Source organism: Chiloscyllium plagiosum, chromosome 28, assembly GCF_004010195.1.
Source record: "Chiloscyllium plagiosum isolate BGI_BamShark_2017 chromosome 28, ASM401019v2, whole genome shotgun sequence".
Lineage (NCBI taxonomy): Eukaryota > Metazoa > Chordata > Chondrichthyes > Orectolobiformes > Hemiscylliidae > Chiloscyllium > Chiloscyllium plagiosum.
Window position 1 is genome coordinate 18,437,518 of NC_057737.1, and position 22,667 is coordinate 18,460,184.

The following is a 22,667-nucleotide window of genomic DNA, read 5'->3' on the forward strand; positions in this document are numbered from 1 at the left end:
GGCCAGGTGACTGCTCGCTCAGGCTGATCCATGGTAGGTGTTGTGACAGTTTCCTCTGAATGGGACACACACCTGCTGGGGCAGACCAGTTCCTGGGATGGAAGTCCTTTCTGTTAATAAAGGCTCTGTCGGGTCCATGGGAGCTTTGATGGTCATGTGCATTCAGTCAATGACAACTTGCACTTGACAAGATCCAGCGACAGTCTCAAAGCCAACAGGCCTCTCTGCTTGACTTTCCAAATAGTTGCTGTATAGCACATCACCTTGAACACTGCAACAGTCACCTCCTTGATGTACCAATGGTCTGCAGACAGGAACGTTCCAAACAAAATCTCCAGTGCATTCTTAGAAACAGCTATAGATGTTGATAGCCACAGTGATCTTCAGAACCACTGCCACTGGATATCCACCAGATCCCATTGGTCTCAGCTTGTCCTCCAGCACAGCGTAGAGATTAGGAACAGCAGAGATCGGGGATGGAGATTAGGGTTGGCCTCCCTGGAGTGCAATCTTCACTGACCTCTACACATGGATATTTGGACAAAGTGCAGTCTCTGGGGAGTTGCACTCTTTCCTGGAAGTTGCCTTATCGGGGCTTGTACATTTTAAATATGCTCTTTGTCTCTGGCCTGCCCACCTGGAGGCATGTCCTCCTAGTGGTCCCTTTCCCATTCTACTTCCAAACTCGCTCTAATTACCCCCAAAATTGAAAGCCATGGTCACAAGGAGACCCTGGCTGTAGCGATTATAGAGTAAAGAATATTTTGAAAAGACAGGCAGAGTGGGAAAGGAGAAGTAACCCTAGTAGTAAATAATGGCATAAGGACATTAGAAGGAAAGGTTTTAGGCTCATAAGATAATAAAGTAGAATCAATATTCATGTTGAAATATAAAAAAAAATTGACTTTGAGGCCCCCCTAACATTAGTAACTGGTGAACTGTGCGTTAAGCAAGAAATAGCTGAAACTGTAACAAAAGCAATGGAACAATTGTGGGGTGTTTTAATTATAAGGGGCCCCAATCAAATTGGCAAAGATAGGCAGGTGTTTGGACTTGAAGAATGTTCTCGAGGACAATACATAATGGAATCAATTAGGAACAGAATCACTTTGGATCCAGTACTGCGCAGTGAGGCAGCGTTAATTAGCAAGCTCATAATAAAGGAGCTGCTGAGAAACATGATCAACATATAACTGATTTCCATTTTAAGTAGGACAGCACCATAACTCTGGTCCTAAGCAAAATTCTGAAACTTAAAGCAAAGTGGATTACGTAGTATAAGAAGGGAGCTGGTTAAGGTTGGTTGTTTAAATAAACTAAAATATATGGGGGTAAATAAACAGTGAGAAGTAGTTGAAGAGACAATGAAAAATGTTCAGCTAAAATATATTTCATTAAAAGCCAAAAAGAAAGCAAGAAATATCCACTTGCTAAGAAAGTTAAGGTAGCATTATATTGAATGCACAGGTTCAATGTTGCAAAGATCCATGTGAAGGAAGAAGATCCGGAGTCTATAAACCAGTGAAAATGAAGAAAGTAGAATGCAAGAGTAAGCTAGCCTGGAAAATGAGAACTCAATAAGAGCTCATCATAGACAATGAGGTTTAAAAAGAATAGTATTTTAAGAAAACACTGGTTTCTTAGAGGCAAAGACAGGAAGCATTTTGTGGAGGAAATGATGCAAGAGCTAAGACATACAACAAATGCATTCTGGGTAAAAACATGGACTGCAGATGCTGGAAATCTGAGTCTACATTAGAGTGGTGCTGGAAAAGCACAGCAGGTCAGGCAGCATCCAAGGAGCAGGAAAATTGACGTTTTGGGCAAAAGCCCTTCATCAGGAATAGAGGCAGGGTGCGTGCAGAGTGGAGAGATAAATGAGAGGGGGATGGGGATGGGGAGAAAGTAGCATAGAGTACATGGGGGTGGGGATAGTGGTGTTAGGTCAGAGAAGAGGGTGGAGTGGATAAGTAGAAAGGAAGATAGGCAGGTAGGACAGGTCATGAGGGCGGTGCTGAGCTGGAAGGTTAGAGCTGGGGTGACGTGGGGGAAGGGGAAATGAGGAAACTGGTGAAGACTGCATCGGGAGCAACAGATACAATAAATGACATTGGTGGATGTGCAGGTGAAACTTTGATGGATGTGGAAGGCTCCTTTGGGGCCTTGGATGGAAGTGAGGGAGGAGGTGTGGGCGCAGATTTTGCAATTCCTGCAGTGTCAGGGGAGAGTGCCGGGAAGGGAGGGTGTGTTGTTGGGGGGCATAGACCAGAGGTCAATCATCATGGAGCCTTAACTGTGTACTTAGAAAATAAGAATGTAAGAAACAGGTGTAGGAGTAGGACATCAGCCTGCTCTGCCAAGCAATAAGATCATGGCTGATCTTTTCATGAATTCAGCTGCACTTACCCATCCACTCACCATAAATCTTAATTCCTTTACTGTTCAAGAATCTATCTTCAACTTAATAACATTCAATGAGGCAGCCTCAACTGCTTCACAGGGCAGGGAATTCCACAGATTCACAATGCTTTGGGTAAAAAAGTTCCTCCTCAACTCAGTCTTAAATCTATTCCCCCTTATTTTGAGGCTATGCCCTCTCGTTCCAGTTTTACATGCTTCCTGCATCTATTTTATTTATTCTCTTCATAATTTTATATGTTTCTATAAGATCCCACCTCATTCTTCAAAGCATGATCAAACCAAGTAAGCAGTGTTAAGAGGGAGAAATTGTACTTGACAACTTTATTAAAGGTTTTGAGGATTTACTGGATAGAATAAGACAAAGGTGAACCAGTAGATGTATTATACTTGGATTTCGAAAAGCTAATCACTAAGGTCCGACACCAAAAGGTTACAGAGCAACCTGTATTATCTGGCACTCGATTATCCAAATATCCTGGATTATCTGGCAAGATTGCAAGGTCCCGATGCTTGGCTAAATTATGTTATTTGGCATTTGTTTGTCTAGAATTCAATTAACCAAATGAATAATCCCCACCTGTGTCCTTTGGATAATCGAGGTTTCTCTGTGTATATAAGTTATGAGCCCATGGAGTGGAGGGTAATACGTTATCATTGGATGGAGGATTAGTTAATGTAGAGGAAACAAAGAGTAGAGATAAATGAAACATTTTCAATTTATCAGCTTGTAATGACTGGAGTGTCAAAGACTTAGTGCTGGGTCTCATTTATTTACAATCTACCTTAATGACTTAGGCAAAGAAACTGAGAGTCATGTATCCAAGATTGTGAATGATGCAAAATTAGGTAGGAATGAATGCTGTGGGGAGGATGCAAAGAGGTTGTAAAGACAGATGGAGGAGTTAAATGAGTATGCAAGAGGGTGGCAAACAGGGTATGATTTTGGAAGTGTTAGGCTATTCACTTTGGTAGTGATAAAGAAAAGCAGAATGTCTTTTAATAAGTGAAACTTGTAAATGCTGATATCTGGAGAGACTTCAGTTTACTCATACTAGAAACATGGAAAATTAACATGCAGGTACAGCAGCAATTAGGAAGCAAAGAACAGATTGGCCTTTATTGCAGGGGGATTGGAGTACAATAAGAGGCCTTCCTGTAGTTATTATAATCTTTGATGAGACCTCAGCTGCATTACTGTGTGCCGTTTGGATTCCATTTTTAAGAAAAAAAATTTTGCCTTGTTGACAGCATAACAAGGATCAAAGAATCCCTACAATGCAGAAAGAGGCCATTCTACCATCAAATCTGCACCAACCTTCTGAAGAGCAGTCCCCCATCCCTACTCCTCCCCAGCCCTGTAACCTTGCATTTACAATGACCAATCCACTTAACCTGTGTATCCTTGGACGGCAACTGGAGCAACCCTGCAGTCACAGGGAGAATGTGCAAACTCCAGACAGTCACCCAAGGCTGGAATTGAACCAAGGCCCCTTGAATTGTTAGGAAGCAGTTCTAACCACTGAGCCACTGTGCCATCCACTGGCTCCACTACATTGGTGCCTGGATTAGGGGTTGACCTATGTTGAGGGGTTGAGTAAATTGGGCCTATATTCTCTGGAGCTTAAAAGAATCACAAATGTTGAATGCAAGAATCTGATTAAACATACAAGATTCTGAAACTATTAGACATTCTGCTGTTGATTGTCCTGGCTGGGGGAATGTATAACATGGGTGCACTCTCTCAGAACAAGGGACTGAATACCTTATACTGTAACGAGGAGGCATTTTCCGACCCAAAGGGTTGTGGGTCTTTGGAATTCTCTACCCCCAAGTGTTTTTGGATGCTCCATTGTTGAACGAACTAGGGACTGAGATGGACTGTTTTTTTTCAGGGAAACAAGGGAAGTGAGGAACAGCTAGGAAGGTGGAGTACAGGCAAAAGGTCAACTTTGATCAAACTGAGCAGTATAGCAAGTTGAAACGGACATATGGTTCACTCCTGCACCTACTGCTTATGTTGTCCACTGCTGGCAGCTTCTGAAATTGATGGGTTTCCTCATTATCCAATGAATTGTGGGAATTCATGCCACCAGGATAATACCTAGGGTCACCCATTATGTAAGCTTCACCAGAAATTAACAACAACATTTGTCACCAGAGACCATGGACTGGCTCCTTACAGCCACCCACACTTACACCTCTACTTAGAAAGATCAGAGCTCAGCTACACTCCTTCAGCAGAGACAATATCAATTTTCTATGACAGAAGTGAGCAATCACGTTCTTGGATCACATTCTAAGATGGATCCCATATTCATACTGCACAGCCTAGCTTCACTGCAACTGTTTCAGAGCCAGCAGATCTCCAGAGGTCGGAAATACTTGGTGTCATCTCTACCCCATCCTGGGTCAATGTCATTGTCTGGTGTAAACAGAAGCTTTTCACCCTCCTCCACTCACTGGTCAAGGGCAAGCACCAGGAAAATATCCTCAGTTTGAACAGCTTTTTAACACTTCTGCGTTTGAGAGAGTCTGGAGTGACACCATTGGAATCAAGGTATTATTTTCCCCTTTGTCAGTGTGTGAATCAGACTCTTTTAGTTGCTAAAATGTGAATCACAAGAACTCAAGTTTGTGATTAATAATATTTCGACAAAAAATACATAACGTACAGTACACACTTAGCCTCTTCAGTTCACATGAGAGATATTTGTGTCGCCAATGCAAGAGGTTTTTTTAATAGAACTGGAGAAACCCAAAGAAGTGAATGTAAAGTTGGAAATTTTGCAGTTTTTTAAATTACAATTACAAGCATAGTGATAAAATATTTTGAAACACAATTAAAAATAATTCAGAAGTTCAGTATTAAACATAATCGCTAATGGGGTGAATGCAAGCATCAAAAATATCAGCCTGTGGCAGGTACAAAAGAGAATGCCCCCATGACACAGTTCGAGTTAGGATTGGAAATTGGAGTGTTAAACTTGGGAAAGGGGATTTGGACCTTGACAATGGAAGTAAAGTGTAAGTTCTATCTTAAATGAGGTGAAGTAAACGGAGTTTTAATTTTTTTCAGGAGTTTCAACAGATGTATTAAATTACAATTGTCATGGGATCATTTGCACATGGTTACATTTTGTTCCTTTGGAAATAGAGCTCATGCTTTTGGCTAAAAACAGCCATTTCGAAGACAAAGACAAAGAGATAAGATTATTCAAAACGCAACCAAGATTGTTTTGGCCAAGAGCATAATCGTTGTGAACAGCCAAGATCCCTGGTCATTTGTAATCTTGACATGAATTTAGTGGAAGCCCAGTCAAATATGTTGTAGAACTGGGTCGGTGCATGATTTGATAAGTGACAAATGGCGACAGGAGTTGTCAGAGAATCAATGGAGGAATTGATCCCCTCAAAACAGTGTGACCATTACAAGTGCATTTTGGTCCTGTTCCAGAGAGATGCCACAACTGAAATTGTACATTTAGAATTAGACATTTAAGTCCTGATTCTATAAAAACCGGATTACAGGCAAAAATATGACACCACTGAGGTAGTAAGAAATATCTGCAAAAAGACAGATATGAGGGCATTCTGGCAGCAGTAAAAATAAGAACCTTTGAGGGAGTAGCCACAAATGTTCTCTCTCTCGGACGGAATTAGGTTTCATAAATGTTCTGAGTTTATTGAAAACAATAACTGCTTAATAACAATGTTTGTTTCATGTCCAGAGATGATATGCTCTAGGCAAATTTTGTTTCATTTGCTCCACTCAAGAAAGTTAATGACTTCTTTGATAAGTTTTAAAATCCACACAGAATTGGCTGTTCATGTTTACATCTGCTGTGTAACTCGTGCAAATTAAAATGTAGCTACTAACTGCAAAACTCTAGCTAAAATAAATTATTGGAATGGCCTACATAACTTTATCAAGAATCATCAACTCATTATAAACAATATTGATTTTCTTCAATTGCTAGTCCTGTGTCCAATTATTCTATCTAGTACTCTACATTTGATTTATAAACACAGTAATGGGTCCCATTTATTGCTTGACCAGTTTCCTTTCTGAACAACACAGTGGGTGCACGTGTATCAGATGGACTATAGCAGGTCAGCTCAGTACCAGCTTCTGAAGGATAATTAGTAATGTGCATTAACGCTAGCTTTTCAATGATACTTATAGCCCATTATATTACAAAATTATACAGAATATTACAAAAAAGCAAACTCGGGATGCGATATTGACAGGCACACACCCACAGTATTCTTTTCATATGATTTAGGTTCACTTACCTTTCCAGACGTCTTTACACCTTTCCAAATACTAAAATACACCACAACAAATATAAGGAACAGACAAAGTGCTAACTGCCAGCAGATGCCACCCAGGTCATCCAATCCGCTTGATTTGTTAACCTGAAGTACTTGGCGACTGCAATGAAAAGAAATGTCACAGATTACAATTAATGTTTCAGATGTAAATTTGCAATCAAAATGCATCATTCATTTCTTTTAGTCCCGTGCTCGCAGACTGAGTTTGTTTTCTCACAATCTCTCATTCCCCTTCTTCCATGAGGTAATTAAACTTGGGCAACAAATGTTGACTTTGCAAGTGATGAAGGAAACTTTACCAAAGTGACAGAAGGCTACAGGGCTGCTCTCTCATTAAACTATTAATGAGTTTAACCTGAGGGTCACCATGCCTCAGGTGAGAGCCAAGGTTAAGAATGTAGGACCTTTAGCTAGTGCAGGAATTGAACCTATGCTGTATGGCATTGTTGTGTTGCAAACCAGTCATCTAACCAACTAGGCTAAAATGGTAAGGTTTGCATTAAGTAAAACCTGGAATTAAAAGATGGCCTAATGGTATCTATCATTGTAAAAATCCACCTGATTCACTAATGTCCTTCGAGAAGCAACTATCATTGGAACAGGAAATCAGGTGAAGTGTAAACCAGATTTCAAAGTGCTTTCTTTGTGTTGTTGCTTAAGATGAATTTCAGCACCAACTAGATTTTTAGCTGATTTTTTTTGGCGGAACCCTAACACGAATCCCTTCCATTTTTCCTATGTTTTTTTTAAAATACAGGGTAAGATCTGTGATGGAAGTGTCCACACCACACTCCAATGGCTCTCTGTCCTCTAATGAGTTGCTTTCAAATTTCTTGTTCTTGTTTTGAAATATCACCATGACCATAGCACCACTCCCCCTTCTCCCCCCCCCCCCCACCAACAAACCTTCCCCAGCTCTATGTTCTAACTCAGGTTGTTCTAAATCTGGCCTTCTCAGTATCCCTTCCTACTTTTGCTGCTCTGTTGACTTGGTTAATGGTTTTAACAAAAAAATCCTCTTTTGAGTGTTTATAATAAAATATATCCACATATTTCATCAAATTAGACTTTTCTAGGCACAAATATGACTGAATAGATAAGTGCAGTAACATCTTTTCACAGCCAGAATCCAACATATCTTCTCAACTTTACACAGTGGCTTGTTTTCTCAACATTACAGAATGGAAAATGCTTTTAGTTAAGCTGCAGTATGTTGTGGAATGCAGAAAGAGAATAATGTTGTTGCCACTTGTTAGTGTGAGAAAGTGGTAGAAGAGAGGAGGAGAAACCTTCCTTACTGACGGCAGCACAGATTTATGTATAACTATTCACATGAGAGATTGAAAAATCAATAAACAACATCACTATTGTACAAAAAACTGTAATCGGATGAAGCCAAACCAGTGCCAAAGCAAAGTAATATGAAGGCTAGAGCTGGGCAAGAGCCAAAAGGGCATATGAAAGCAATTCTGACCAAGTAGATGTCGACAATTAATCACCTACAAAAATATCTTCTTATAATTAACTGAAGCATTTAATGCTTCAATGATGATTTTATGAGATTTCCCATTTACCATATACAAACTTGTGGATTTCTCGATGAAATACATCCCAATCGTACATCGTACTGTGTGAACAATGTATTGACAGTTTATGAAGAAGCTGATGATGATTGTAAAGATCAGCTGTGATGGGGTCGGACTGTAGATTGCAATAAAATACGCATTCAAAGTAATCTGACAGGATGCACTTAATGATACTGGCTCTGCTGTTCCTTGATTGAAGGAGACAATGGCTCACAGCTTCTTTCTCAACTGCAGCAAATGCTGACTTCTGCTGCTATGAAAAAAGTTCAGGCAAAAAGGTGGTATCCCAAAACACTCTAGTCCCACTACGTGCTACTATAAATTATCACGGAAGTGCTACTCTCTGTCTATTGGGATAGACTCAGAACAGTACCACCCAGAAGGAGGCCATTGAGCCCATCATGACTGAGCTGACAATGATGGAAATCAAAATGGATTGACAACAGTACCTTAGTCAAGCTCTGACAAATGGATTTTGCTGTTTTGCTTTTAAAGTGACAATGATTTGGGCTGACTCTGCCAAGGGTCAATGGATGGCATAACGTTGGAAGCATTTTTTCTATCTACACTCCAGCTTCCTGAAATAGACTGGCAAGCCAGGTCCTTAACTTGGCTGAGTTATCTTGCACAAAGCGCAGCGTCGAGTTACATGCACTTACATATAAAACTCTTCTGCAGGAGAAGTGGAGTACTTGTTCCAGGTGACGTTATCTTTTAGAAAGTAGTTGGTGCAGTTCTGAGTATTCCATTTATTGTTACAGTTGGTCCATGGGAGCTCAGAAGTAAATGATGAGTAGAGGTAGTACACAGCCCAGGCGATAATGGTATTGTAGTAAAAGGAAACATATAGAGCTACTATACAGATTGAATATCCAATCCCTACAGAGAATGAAAGGGGATAATATTTGAAAGAAAGTAGAAAAAGCAGAGACTGAAGAACCATTATAATAGTTATATATTCTACTTACAAAAAAATCAACCATGGTCTCAGTTATTACCTGACCTCCAAAGCTTGGCAACTGAAGAGCAGAATAATAAAATGGTTATACAGCTCTAATGAAGCAGGGTTTAACTTGCACTCAATATTGTGTTTTAATGCTACTTTCTATGAGGCAAATATTTTACAGTGAGATTCTCAGCAAGTACGTTTGCAATGTTCAAGTGTGACTTTTGCTGCTGTTTAAAGATAATATGATAATTTCATTTATCATAACCAGACAGCAATGGCTAAAGGTCCAAAGTGAGTTATTGAGCCTGATTTTTGTTATCTTTAATGGAGTGGGTTTTGGGTGGGTTAAATTCAAGCCAATCATCACTTGCATCCCAATTACAGTAGGAGCAGAACATGACTTAACCTGCGATTCTAAGTCTGTGTTTATTGTAACTAGCATATCTTCATGCACGAGTGACAAATTAGATATTCTTTAGCTTTGCATCAGCAATGTGTATAATAATATTGATGGTCAGAGGCAACTTTAAAGCTTACTTATCAAATAAAAACCTTGTAAACCGCACCAAGCTTCTCTAGAGGGATGATACACAATTTGTTAGAACGGGGAAATGGAGAATCCGTTGGACGATCCACGGTGGGAACACATCTCAGAGTAAAACCAGGAGAAGATTTAAAATAGAGGATAAACATTTTGAATTCTAGTTGTTGGTGTAATGGAAGTAACGTAGAATATTGAGAAGAGAGGTGACAAGTTTGGTGCTAGATAGGATATGGAGAACAGAGATTGCTGGAAAAGCTCAGCAGGTCTAGAAGCATTTGTGGACAGAAATCAGAGTTCACATTTCGGGTCAAGTGCCCCTTCCTCAGTTCTCTTTCCTCAGATGCTGCCAAACTTGCTGAGCATTACCAGAAATTTCTGTTTTTGTTTCTGATTTATAACAATTGCAGTTCTTTCGGTTTTTAAGAAGAACAGAATTCAGGAGGAACTAAAATTTAGAGAACATACATAAAATTCAACATCTGTGCCTAGGTGTATGAAGTATGAACCTTTATCCTATAAAAATATACTTTTGACATTTCTTTTGTGCAACCAACATACAGTGTAATCTGATCTAACCTAGTGAATGGTAGAGGATAAGTAGAACTGTTGAGGCGGCTTCACAAATATCCTCAATAACAAGACAGCCCGGCACTCCAGTGCAATAGTCAAGGCCAATACGTTTGCATCCATCTTCAGCCAGAAATGCTGACTGGATGATCCAACTCAGCCTTCTCCTGAGGTTTTAATAGTTCAATTCATTCCACACAATATCAATAAAGTTTAAATACACTGGATACTGAAAAGATTATGCATTTTGACAACATTCAGGCAATCATGCTGGTGACGTGTGCTCTATTACTAGCCACGTCACTAGTCAAGTTGTTTTAGAATGGTTACAACGCTGGCAGGTACCCGACAATGTGGAAAATTGCCCAGGTAAGTCCTGTCCACAAAGAAACAGGACACATCTAACCAACCACTTACTGTTCTACCAGTCCACCCATAATCAATAGCAAAGTATTGGAAAGGGTTGGCAACAGTGACATCAAACAGCACTCGCTCAGCGACACTCAGTTTGGATTCTGCCAGGATCAGTCAGCTCCTGACCTCTTTACAGTCTTTGTCTAACCAAGGACAAAACTGCTGAACTTCAGAGGTGTGGTGAGAGTGACTGTCCTTGATGCCAAGACTGAATTTGACCAAGTAGGGCATCAAGGAGCTCTGGCAAAACTAGGATCAATGGGAATTGGGGAAACTCTACACTGTTTACAGTCATACCTAGCACAACAGAAGATGGTTCTGGCTGTTGGAGGTCAATCACCTCAGTTCCAGGACATTTCTGCAGGAGTTCCACATGATAGTGTTCTAAGCCCAGCCATCTTTAACTGCTTCAATGACCTTCACTCTATCATTAGGGCAGATCTGGGAATGTTTGCTGATGACTGCACAATACTCAGCACCATTCGCTACTCTTCAGCTACCGAAGCAGCTTGTGTTCATATGCAGCACAACCTGGACAGCAGTCAGGCCTTGGCTGAGAAGTGGCAAGTAGTATTTAGAACAAAGAACAATACAGCATAGAACAGGCCCTTCAGCCCTCAATCTTGCGCCGATCTGTGAACTATTCTCAGCTCGTTCCCCTACACTATCCCATCATCATCCACGTGATTATCTAAGGATTGTTTAAATCTCCCTAATGTGGCTGCATTAACTACATTGGCAGGTAGGGCATTCCACACCCTACCACTCTGCGTAAAAAACCTGCCTCTGACATCTGTCTTAAATCTATCACCCCTCAATTTGTAGTTATGCCCCCTCGTACAAACTGACATCAACATCCTAGGAAAAAGACTTTCATTGTCTACCCTATCTAATCCTCTGGTCATCTTGTATTTCTCTATCAAATCCCCTTAACCTTCTTCTTGCCAATGGAGAACAGATCCAAGTCTCTCAGCTTTTCCTCATAAGACCTTCCCTCCAGACTAGGCAACATCCTGGTAAATCTCCCCTGCACCTTTTCCAATGCTTCCACATCCTCCCCGAAATATGATGACCAGAACTGTATACAATATTCCAAGTGTGGTTGCACTAGTGTTTTGTATACTTGCAGCATGATGTTACGGTTCCAGAACTCAATCTCTCTACCAATGAAACCTAACACACCGTATGCCTTCTTAACAACACTATCAACTTGGGTGGGGCAACTTTCAGTGATTTATGTCCATGGGCTCCAAGATCCCTCTGCACATCCATTGACCCAGTACTCTGCCTTCCTGTTATTCTTCCCAAGTGCATCACCTCACATTTAGCTGCATTGAACTTTATTTGCCACCTCTCAGCCCAATTCTGCAGTTTATCCAAGACCCCCACAAGCACCACATAAGTGACGACTAATTGAAACAAAAATAATCTAACCATTGTCACTTGTTGGTCAATAGCAATACTTTTGATGAATCTTTCACTAACAGCATCTTGGAGGATTACCATTGATGAGAAAATAAACCGGACTGGCTACATAAATGTGGTGGGAATGTAAATAGGTCAGAAACTGGAACTTATGTGGTGAGTAAGTCCCTGGTGCCTGTCAAAGGAACAAATCAGGAGTGTGATGAAATTCTCTCCATTTGCTTAAATGGGTACAGCTCCAACAACACTCAAGAAGGTCAATGCAATCCAGAACAAAGCAGTCCACTTAACTGGCATCCTATTCACCACCTTCCACATTTACTCTCCACACCACCAACCAGAGTAGCAGACTGTAGCGTTTACAAGGTACACTGCAGTACCTCACCCAGGCTCTTTTCACAGCATTTTCCAAATCTGTGACCTTCACCACCTACAAAGACAAGGGCAGCAAATGCATGGGAACACCAGCACCTCCAAGCCACACACCATCCTGATTTGTAACTACATAGCCACTCTGCATTGTCACTGGGTCAGAATCCTGAAATTTCCCCTGGCAGCACTGTGGTAACCCCTAAAAGGCCCATGGAGAATCATTAATTAATCTTCACGTGAAGCTTGTTGAGTATGTGTTTCCTGGTAGGAGGCAATGGCCTGCTAACAGGAACTCATCACCTGAGCCCTTTAAAAAACAGGTTGTCAGGCTCTTGTAACACATTGTCTGAACCAAGAGGCCTGGGTTCAAGACCCATCTCTTCCAGAGGTGTGTAATAACATTGATGAGCAGGTTGATAAGAAAAACACTTAATAAAGCAGGTCTGAAGGGCTCATGTGGCACACAGGTAGTGTCCCAAACTCTGGGCTGGGAGGTATAGGTTCAGGTCTCACTTGCTGCAGTGGTGAATAGTAATATCTCTGAACAGATCGATTAGGAAATATAAATGTAAGTAGGCCTGTCCCTCTCTTGTTGCTGATAGTTTGCATTGTCCATAAGGGGATTTGCACTTAAAATATTCAGTTAGAAACAAATGTAATTTACTAGTGGTGGTTAATTGAAGGGATGAAAAAGTCATTTAGTGATGGCAAAAAAAATTATGTTGTGTAAGATAACACTTCCAGATATTAAAAATATGAAAGCAGGTCAGCAGGAACTGTCTCTCTTGGTCAGGGTCTAGCCTACATATGCCATGTGTGGTGGTTCTATTTTGATGTTGAACAATAAACACTGTTCCTTTCCAGTCAGGTTATTACATACCCACATACCAAGTACTAGATGGTACAAGAGGGCACCTACTACCACCTTCTCAAGGGCACTTACGGATGCGCAATAACAGCTCGCTTTGCAAATGATGCCCAAATCCACAATTCCCAAAACCCATTTATGAACTATTATTCAAACTACATTTTGCTTAAAATGACACCTATGAACAGGAAAAAGTTTGAAACAAGCATGAATCATTTCAGTGCCAGTAAGACAATTGCCCTTACCTTTGAAAATTGGGCATATTTTCCTCCATATAGAAATTGCTCCATTTTTGTGATACTGTCCCAATGCCAACTCCATATAAAAGAGTGGGATGCCTCCAAATACTGCCATCAGGACATAGGGAAGGAGAAAGGCTCCTGAAATTTAGAAAATGTGAAGATATCTTAGGCATTTCAAAGACAATTAATACACTCCAGGATGTGATGATTTTAGCCCTGGCCTTTGGAATTTGTGTTAAAATGGCCAGATAGCTATCAAATTTTAGTAAATCGTCCAGATAACTGTTAGGATCAAGTATATTTGGCTGTAGTCCAGAGGTCAATAATTCAGAATCTTTTATGAATAATTTAATGAACACAAGCCCAAGTCCCAGCATGGTTGCCTGAAAATTTTAATTTAGTTTTAAGTACTAGAAATGGTTTTATAGCAAAGCACAAAACTTCAAAGTAGAGAACCCAAGTTTAAACCACAACTGTAGGTAGCAATAAAAGATAAATCTTGTTTGGAGTCACACTCAGAATGGATAGTGGAGGAAAAAAAGCAATGAACAAGTATGACCACCAGGAAAGAAAAGGATGTTTGATTTTAATAGGCTTGGAAATGTGTTGTGAACCTCAAGGTGGAGCTCACTTTAAGGCAGTAATATGCCTGCATCAAATCCGAATGAGCAAAAATCAATGAAATTATCTTGCTTTGGTTTTCTTGACATTTCTTGATTTTACATTCATAAAATGAAGTATTTGTATAATCCTTACCTAAAAGATGCTAATTTCATGATGATCGTAGTGCAATATCCAAAAGTGTAAATCAGCCAAGGACCTGATTCTGCCCTTTACGTTATACATCATTGAAGTTAATTTCATTTTAAGTCTTGGATGAGTATTAGATCATAGTAACCATCAGGTGGCTGAGTGGTTAGCACTACAGGGATCTGGGTTCGACTCAGCCTTGGGCAACCATCTGTGAGGGTTTCCTCTGGGTACTCGGTTTTTCTTCCACAATTCAGTGATGTGCAGGTTAGGTGGATTGGCTGAACTAAACTGACTACGATATGCAGGTTAGGTGGGTTAGCCATGGGGAATGTTGGGTTACAGGATAGGATTGGGTCTGGGTGGGATGCTCTTCAAAGAGGCAGTGTGGACTTGATGGGCTGAATGGCCTGCTTTCACACTGCAGGGAGTCTATAATTATAAAAACTTGGTAATGTGGAAAATAAAAATAAGAATTGGCCCTTCAGCCACTCACGTCTGCTCTGCTATTCAGTATGATCACGGCCTATCATCCCACTCAGTACCCTGTTCCTGCACTCTCTCCATATCCGTTGATCCCTTTAGCCCAAGAATATACCTAGCTCCGTCTGGAAATCATTCAGTATTTTGGCCTTAGCTACAAGAAGACTCAGCATGATACATGATACATTATACATAATTTAAAGAACAGATACAAGTACAGATCACATAATTTATCTTTTTAATAAACTGCCTTTGTAATAAAAGTTCATATTTAATAGCTTAGTATTCTATTTAATTACCAGGCTTTTTGTAGAACTAATGTCTGGCTGCAGGTAGACACCTCTCTGAAACAACTTTGAGATGATTATAAGCAGAAGGGAGGTGTTGGGAATGCTTCCTACCACTTAGTGACTGATCACAAATACTTGAGGAACAGTTACATCTCAGAATCCTTCAGAAAAAAATTTACTTCATCTAATTTTAGAATACAATCAAAGCTCAACATATTGTAACAAGGAAAAATGTAACAATTCTTAACATGTTTTGCTTTACCCAACAACTACTCAAATTCTTTATTGGTACCACGGTTTAATAGGTCCAAATGTAAGATTCAAGTGGGAATCATCTTACATATTGATGCCTAGTGCGATGCTGTTTCTGATGTGAATTATTTGAATACATATTCTGACAGAAAATAAATATGACTTAGAAATAGCCATTGTCAATGGAGATGTGACATTCTCCATATAACTCAATTAAGATGGTCAATAATATAATGGTTTAAAAATCCAGACACGCCTGCAGGGAATGCGAAACAAATGTAACCAAGATTAATAATTAGCCTGTGTGTGCCGTTTCTACTCGCAGAAAGGTTGGTAACCAGAACACACAATCAAATTAATTGGTAAAAGAACCAAAGGGGAGATAAAACTGTATTTAAGCAGTGATCTGCTGAAAGGATGGTGGAAATGGATTCAATAGTAAGGTTGGAAAGGGCTATGGGTATGTAATTAAAAATCTGCAGCACTATGGGGAAAGAGTAGGGAAGTTGAGTGAATTGGTTAACACTGCCAAGAAGCTGGACAGGCTTATGGGGCCAAATGGCTTCAGTCTATGCACTATGAGTCGATAATAAGCAACAGTCAATTGTAAAATTGGCTATGTTTGATCATTAGTTAGTTTCTACAGCAGTAGGTGAGATTAAAAAAACTCCTTGGATGAAGATTTGTTTTCCTTACTTTTACTTTCTTTTTAAAAATGATATGTGGAAAAATGATATAACAATCACATAATTTAAGGTGCCAAGGATGCAAATCACACTTATCAGTATTTTTTTAATTTCTCATTTTGTAACCTGTCTGTAGTATATTGTCACATTGATTATTACAGTCCTGGCTAGTTTTCTGATATAAAACTGAAATCTCTATTGATACATATAATTCTAATAAAATACACAATCATAAATACTGAAAGAAACAAAGTCTAAATACATTGCTTCGCCAAATGTAATTAATCCATTGCTAAACTTCATCAGTGCAGTAGCCTATTTAGTAGTCTGGTCAATTTGAGTGACATGTATTATTTTGGTTTTTCTATTTTATGCCATGTAAATTGCTGATTGTATGATCAAAATGGCTTTCAATGTAAAATTTTTGTCTTTCTATCCTTGGCTTGTGCAATATTTAATTCTCAGCATGGTCATGATTCTAACATAGCAGTTCCTGCCAAGTACTGCAGTGTGCTTAATCAAGGTTAATGATAACATGAATGTTTCAAGAGAATTAAAAACACATAGGTCATCAACAAATTATATTTATATAGTGCCCTTACAAAATGCAGAGAGCTTTCTTTTTTCCCTAAGTGGGACAGCAACAGCAACTTGACTCCATAAAACGAAATTTTGCATGTACTTCCTTTGGTTTTCTCTCTACTCTCCGAAAGATATCAATTGTTGCTGGGCTACAGCTCCATGTGCACTAGAAGTTTTCCAGAAGCTCACACAGATGACCAGTTTTAATGAGAGCTCAAATATAAACGTACTATTACTGAGAGAATGAGAGATAAAGAAACATCGCCATTATCAAGGCTGACCTTGTTACATCCTAAACAGGAATCACTGGATAATAATTAATAGTGCAAATTCCAACAAGCTATCTTTTCTCTGCTTCTCCAGCTTGAGAAAGGAAAACAACATTTGTGTGGACTCTGCACAGATTAACTTCAAACGATGTAAAATTGGCCTTGAACCTTTGTGGTCTGTCTGATTCAGCACCGTGTAGGGCAGTGTATTGACCTATCCACTCGCTGAAACAGCTTTGGCAGACTGGTCATTCTTAGAATATGATTATATCTACACTTTCTACACAGTGGGATAAACTAAGTGAACACTAAGTGAGTTAACCAGCTAAAGTTTAATCTAGAATTCCCATTGTAAGATAAGATCACCAACATTTATTGACAACAGGAGTGGGAAAGTGATATTTATTATTATGGGATAAGTATTATTTATTAATGTCACCATTTATTATGGAAAATTTGTGAGCTGATTAGTTACTTGTGGTGGGGGAGGCATTCCACACCACGCTATGCACTTTTGTTTAGATAATATTTATAGGTGTATTAATATTGATAAATACTAAATAGTAACATTCATAAGGGAAGCAAAAGGCAGATCAAAGTCAGTTGCTGGAAAATGTAAGATAAAATATATTATTGTCGCAAAAAATCAGAACTGGGTATTCACAGTAATGTCTAGGGTGAGACTTTTGACAAGAAAATAATGTTTAATCTAGCTACCATTTGACAAACATGGAAATCTAGAGATGAACATTTGTAAAAATTGAAAGAACTGCTGATGCTGGAAATCAGAAACAAAAACAGAAATTGCTGGAAAGGTTCAGCAGGTCTGGCAGCATCAGAATTAACGTTTCAGGTCCAGTGACCCATCTTCAGATGATAGTTTGAGTAAAGTTTCTTTTGAAAGCCCCGCAACCTGTTTGAAAGGGCTCACTGACCTTATTTTTACAAAAGTCTTTTATCACATGTGCCAAACAACACAAGATTGGTGAAAATGTTAGAGAATCATAGAATCCTGACAGACTGGAAGCAGGCTATTCAGCCCATCAATGAGCATCTGACCCAGACATACCCCATAACTCTGCATTTCCTATGGCTAATCCACTTCTCCTACACATTTCTGGACACTATGCACAATTCACTTAATCTGCACATCTTTAGATTGTAGGCAGAAACCAGAACATTCAGAGGAAACCCACACAGACACAAGGAGAATATCCAAACTCCAAACAGACAGTCACCCAAGGGTAGACTTGAACCCAGATCTCTGGCACTGTGAGGCAGCAGTGCTATCCACTGAACCACTGTGCCATCCTATCACTGAGCCACTCTAAAGCAGCATTTTAACAATGTTCAAAATCATGAAAGGTTTGGATGGAGTAATTTGACCCAATTTGGGTTTAGGGTTAGGGTTAGGCTTTTCCAGTGACATAGATGACAAACAGTAACCACAGGATACGGATTGAAGATAACTGGCAAAAGAACATGAGGTACGAAGAGGAGAATCGTTTTAAAGGGACTTTGCTAATTTACTGTCTAACAGGATTGTGGAAATAGATTCAATAGTAATTTTCAAAATAAATACTTAGAGTCGTACAGCCCCGAAACGTTAACCCTGCACAGAGCTGCCGGGCTTTCCCAGCAGCTCCCGTTGCTGTTATTCGAGCACTTACCGCCTCCGTTCTGGTACGCGATGTAAGGGAAACGCCAGACATTGCCCAGGTCCACCGCGTAGCCGATCACCGAGAACAAAAAGTCCGCTTTTTTGCTCCAGGTTTCCCGGCTCGCGGCCGGCGCCTGCAGCGGAGCCGAGGCCACGGGAGCAGCTGGGTCCCCGTCGCCGGGGCGGTCCTGTCCCCCCGGGTTCTGCACAGCCGAGTACCCATTGAACATACGGCCCGTGTCCCCTTTCTCCAAGCTGCCGGAGGGAGCCTTCTCGCCGTCTTCCGAAAGTTTGTGCCCGGAAATGGAGTTCTTAATCAACGCGCCATTCTCTTTGTAATCCTCCTCTTTACTTGGCTCCGACGCCTCTTTTTCGGAGTTGAGGGGAGAGATCTCGTTGTTTCGGGGGAGAATCACCGCCATGCCTCTGCTTTAAGGGACCTCTCTGATGTCCATTGGCAGCAAGACCTCTCCTTGCTTGGACTGGTCAAGCCGCCCTGGGTGGTACCCTAGTCTCGGGTTAAAGTTGCTGCACTGTTCTGCCTGGATTTCCGTGCTCACCTGGACATGGTATACACACACACAAAAAAGTGTCAACATGAATTAAACAAGCAACAAGCATCTGCTCTTGCACAGAAAGTTAAGGCGTTTCCTATATCAACAAGGCGAAGCAGTGTTTGTGTGACACGATAACACCGTACGACACATGTAGATAAACGAGAGGAATTGGTACTTTTTTTAAAAAAACGTTCGCACCGGATAATAGCCTGTCTCGCCTACGCTTTTTTAAAAATACTCTTAAGTTTGCCAACATACGCGGTGTAAACTCAATTGGGACCAATGCGTTGTTTGTGCGAGAGAACTGTAAGTGACCACTGTTCGCTCATCTCCTGAGAAAGAAACGTTTATCTACGTGTATTTTAGGTTGCTCGACCCCTTCTGAAACTCTCGTCTTAAAACTGCTGGGACTGACAACTTTCTGAATATGAAACTGTCCACTGTGGAGTGATCTGTACGGAAACGCCAACTTTGTAACAACACAAACCAGACGTAACTGAGCAGATGGCTGTGGCCGATCTTGTTAAACATCATTAAAATGACTGGGGACCCAAGAGTCTAACAACACGTTCAAAACGTCCAATTTTTAAATTATGAATAACAGCCCTGCAAGAGGACTACTTGATAAATTGTCAGGGTGATACAGGAAATTCCTAACTGTGCTAACAGAAGTTCATTGAATCAATTCCGTGGGTCTTTTTGTTTAATTCTTTCTAGGATTGATCGAAAAGTGCGATAGGGAAGGCAGCCGCCCTGTTTCCTTTAAAGATCCCGTTTTCCGAGTCATATCTATCACTGCAAACTCAATCAAGACGGATTTGAGGCTGGTCGTTAAATTTCACACCATCCTTGGAAGACCAATGTCATTGTTATTGATCCGAGGTTGCTAAAATGTCTGGGGGTAACATTACATTATCCCCATCCAACACTTTAATGTAAATGCAGTCGTTTCGTTTAGTTTTGGTGCTGATCGGTCGATGAGAAATGGTGTTCTGAAAAAAAAACCACGAATCCCAAATATATTTCGCATTTGCAAGACTTAACCTAATGTCCAGCCACTGTTTTATGTTCGATCGTTTTAGGTATTAGACTCTGATTTAGATCTGGATTATCGATACCTGTTTTAAGATTCCGCTTTAGCTGATGGATCTCTTCCAGATACTAACGGGCAGTCACAGCTGACAAGTTGAATCTGGGTGTCCTGAAATGTTATCAAAACATAAAAGTACAGGTTGTACAAGCAAACTCTCTAACTGGTCGGCTCGAATATAGCAATAACTGCCTTCACATCTGGACTGCCTAACAATATAGCTGAAAATGTGTTGCTGGAAAGGCGCAGCAGGTCACGCAGCATCCAATCAACGTTTCGGGCATGAGCCCTTTTTCAGGAATCTTCCTGAAGAAGGGCTTATGCCCGAAACGTCGATTCTCCTGCTCCTTGGATGCTGCCTGACCTGCTGCGCTTTTCCAGCAACATATTTTCAGCTCTGATCTCCAGCATCTGCAGCCCTCACTTTCTCCTGCCTAACAATATAAACAAGCAATGTCAGACAGAGTTCAGGCGCAATCGCAAACAACCCCCCCCCCCCCCCCACCAGGCAGTGCAAAGGGCTACGAAATACCGTCATCCCGTCCGCAGAGGTGACCGACATAATAGCGAAATTAGAAATTCAGAAATAAAATCAACAGATCATTTCACGTCTTGTAAACCACCGCCGGTCAATTCGGATTTATTTTCAACAGCAGAAGGAAAATTCTGCAGATGCTGGAAATCTGAAACAAACACAGAGAACACCTAAGAAACACGGCTGGTCTGGCATGATCTGTGGAGGAAGAAACAGTGTCAACTTTCCCAGTCCATTATGGCATCTTCAGGACTATTTGCATTGATGTTTCGTTTTCTAACAGTTGAATTTCCACTAAGTACGAAATCAAAACGGGGAGAAGTCCAGGAGTGTTGATTATCAATCGCTGCTGATTTATCTTGGCTTTCCTCGCCCAGAACATTCCTTAAAAACCATCCACTTTAACCAAAATGTTCAACAGCTCACCCAAGAACTCCTTATTGTAGCTCGGTCCCAATTTAAAAAAAAAAATCCTGTAAAAGGTGTTTCATTATATTAAAGTTGGATTATAGGTTGTAGGGTTCCAGCTCAGCTACTGCGGCTGAACAAAACTGGAAGTGAAACAACACACCCAGTCCTTTATTAGGTTTGAAAAGCCCGTGCTTGTACTCACATTTATTGCTAGAACCGTGACAGCTAAAGTCATTAGCAGCGCAATTTAAATCCGCATTCGCCCAGGACTGCAAGAATTGCATTTACTGAGTGCACCGTGTATTTTACGACCTCAGAGGCGTTTTACATCTGACTAAGCGTTTTTTAAAAGATATTATCACTGTTACAACGTAGATGAACACAATCCTTTTCAACTGCATTCGTTCAATGCCCTCAATTAACATTTTGCAATAAATTGCCTTGTACTGGTAATCACGCACTTACCTTGAAGATATAATGAGTTAAGCATTTTTCAATGTATTGGTAAGAAGTCGCCTTTACTGTGAAGCCTCACCATGTCCAGTCACTTCCCTGCACTTGGAAGGCAATTTCTTTCAACTGTAACCGAGCCATGGGGACAAGACTCGGGCGCAATAATTGCGAACAGCAGACTTCTTTACTTACCGCGTTTTCCCAAAGCAGCTCGCAAAACAAAAAAAATGCTATCCAGAGGTTGGTTACTCTAAACACAAACACACTTACCTCTCGCTGGGTATGGACAATGAGGTAGAAGTTTGCTCCTGAACTTGTGCTGATTTCGGGCTGTGGGCGACCTGAGTTCGGCCGGTCAACACCTCCCAGGAAATATGGGCAATCCAACATATTTCAGAGCTTTTGTAGACGAGCTGTCTCACATGGTTTGATTTTCAGATAATCTGGCTGCCAAAGAGCTCTTTAGCGCGTTATTCACGTCACATTAACTCAGGCAAAGTTTATGTTTTACACACAACGCTCGACACTTTGGCAAACGAGGACGGTTGTTGATTTTTTTTTCGGTCTCTGTCTCTGTCTCTCCGTGAGCTGGTTCACAAGGGTCCAATGTTAGACACTGTCGCCAGCCAAGAGCGATCCTATTATTTGCATAAACTTGGTTGAAGTTAGGTTAGTAATCCGTGCCTTTATCTAGGGAGTGCTGCAATTTAAACAATGGCTGCATGTTCTGAACCAAATAAAGATTTGAAGGTTTAAAAGTCTGTGCGTATCTTGGTTGCGTTTGAATGGCTTCGAGTTGGACGTTTTAACTTGTACAGGTAAGTTAGGAAAGTGCTGAATCATGCATCTTTAACCATCACTCAACTCTTTATTCATTTAACTATAACAAAAATAATGTTTATCTAAACAGAAGTTTGTAGCTTCACAGA

At 40.5% G+C, this 22,667-nt stretch overlaps 1 protein-coding gene across 5 annotated transcripts in view; it reads right to left on the minus strand.

The window, feature by feature from the left end:
- Window positions 1-22,453, minus strand: part of LOC122564004 (sodium-dependent serotonin transporter-like) — a 58,411-nt gene extending 35,958 nt beyond the window's left edge. For 2 of the 5 annotated variants that reach the window (XR_006315791.1, XM_043718427.1), the window contains exons 1-6: window positions 22,009-22,453; window positions 20,368-20,450; window positions 18,703-19,252; window positions 13,724-13,858; window positions 8,999-9,218; window positions 6,715-6,853 (exon numbers count right to left, since the gene is read on the minus strand). Coding sequence is in view for 4 of the 5 variants with exons in the window: in XM_043718427.1 (XP_043574362.1) it covers window positions 6,715-6,853; window positions 8,999-9,218; window positions 13,724-13,858; window positions 18,703-19,114 (906 nt within the window). In the remaining variant the exon portion in view is untranslated. The other 3 variants (XM_043718424.1, XM_043718426.1, XM_043718425.1) reach the window with 3 other exon arrangements.
- Between the last annotated feature and the right edge of the window lie 214 nt (window positions 22,454-22,667).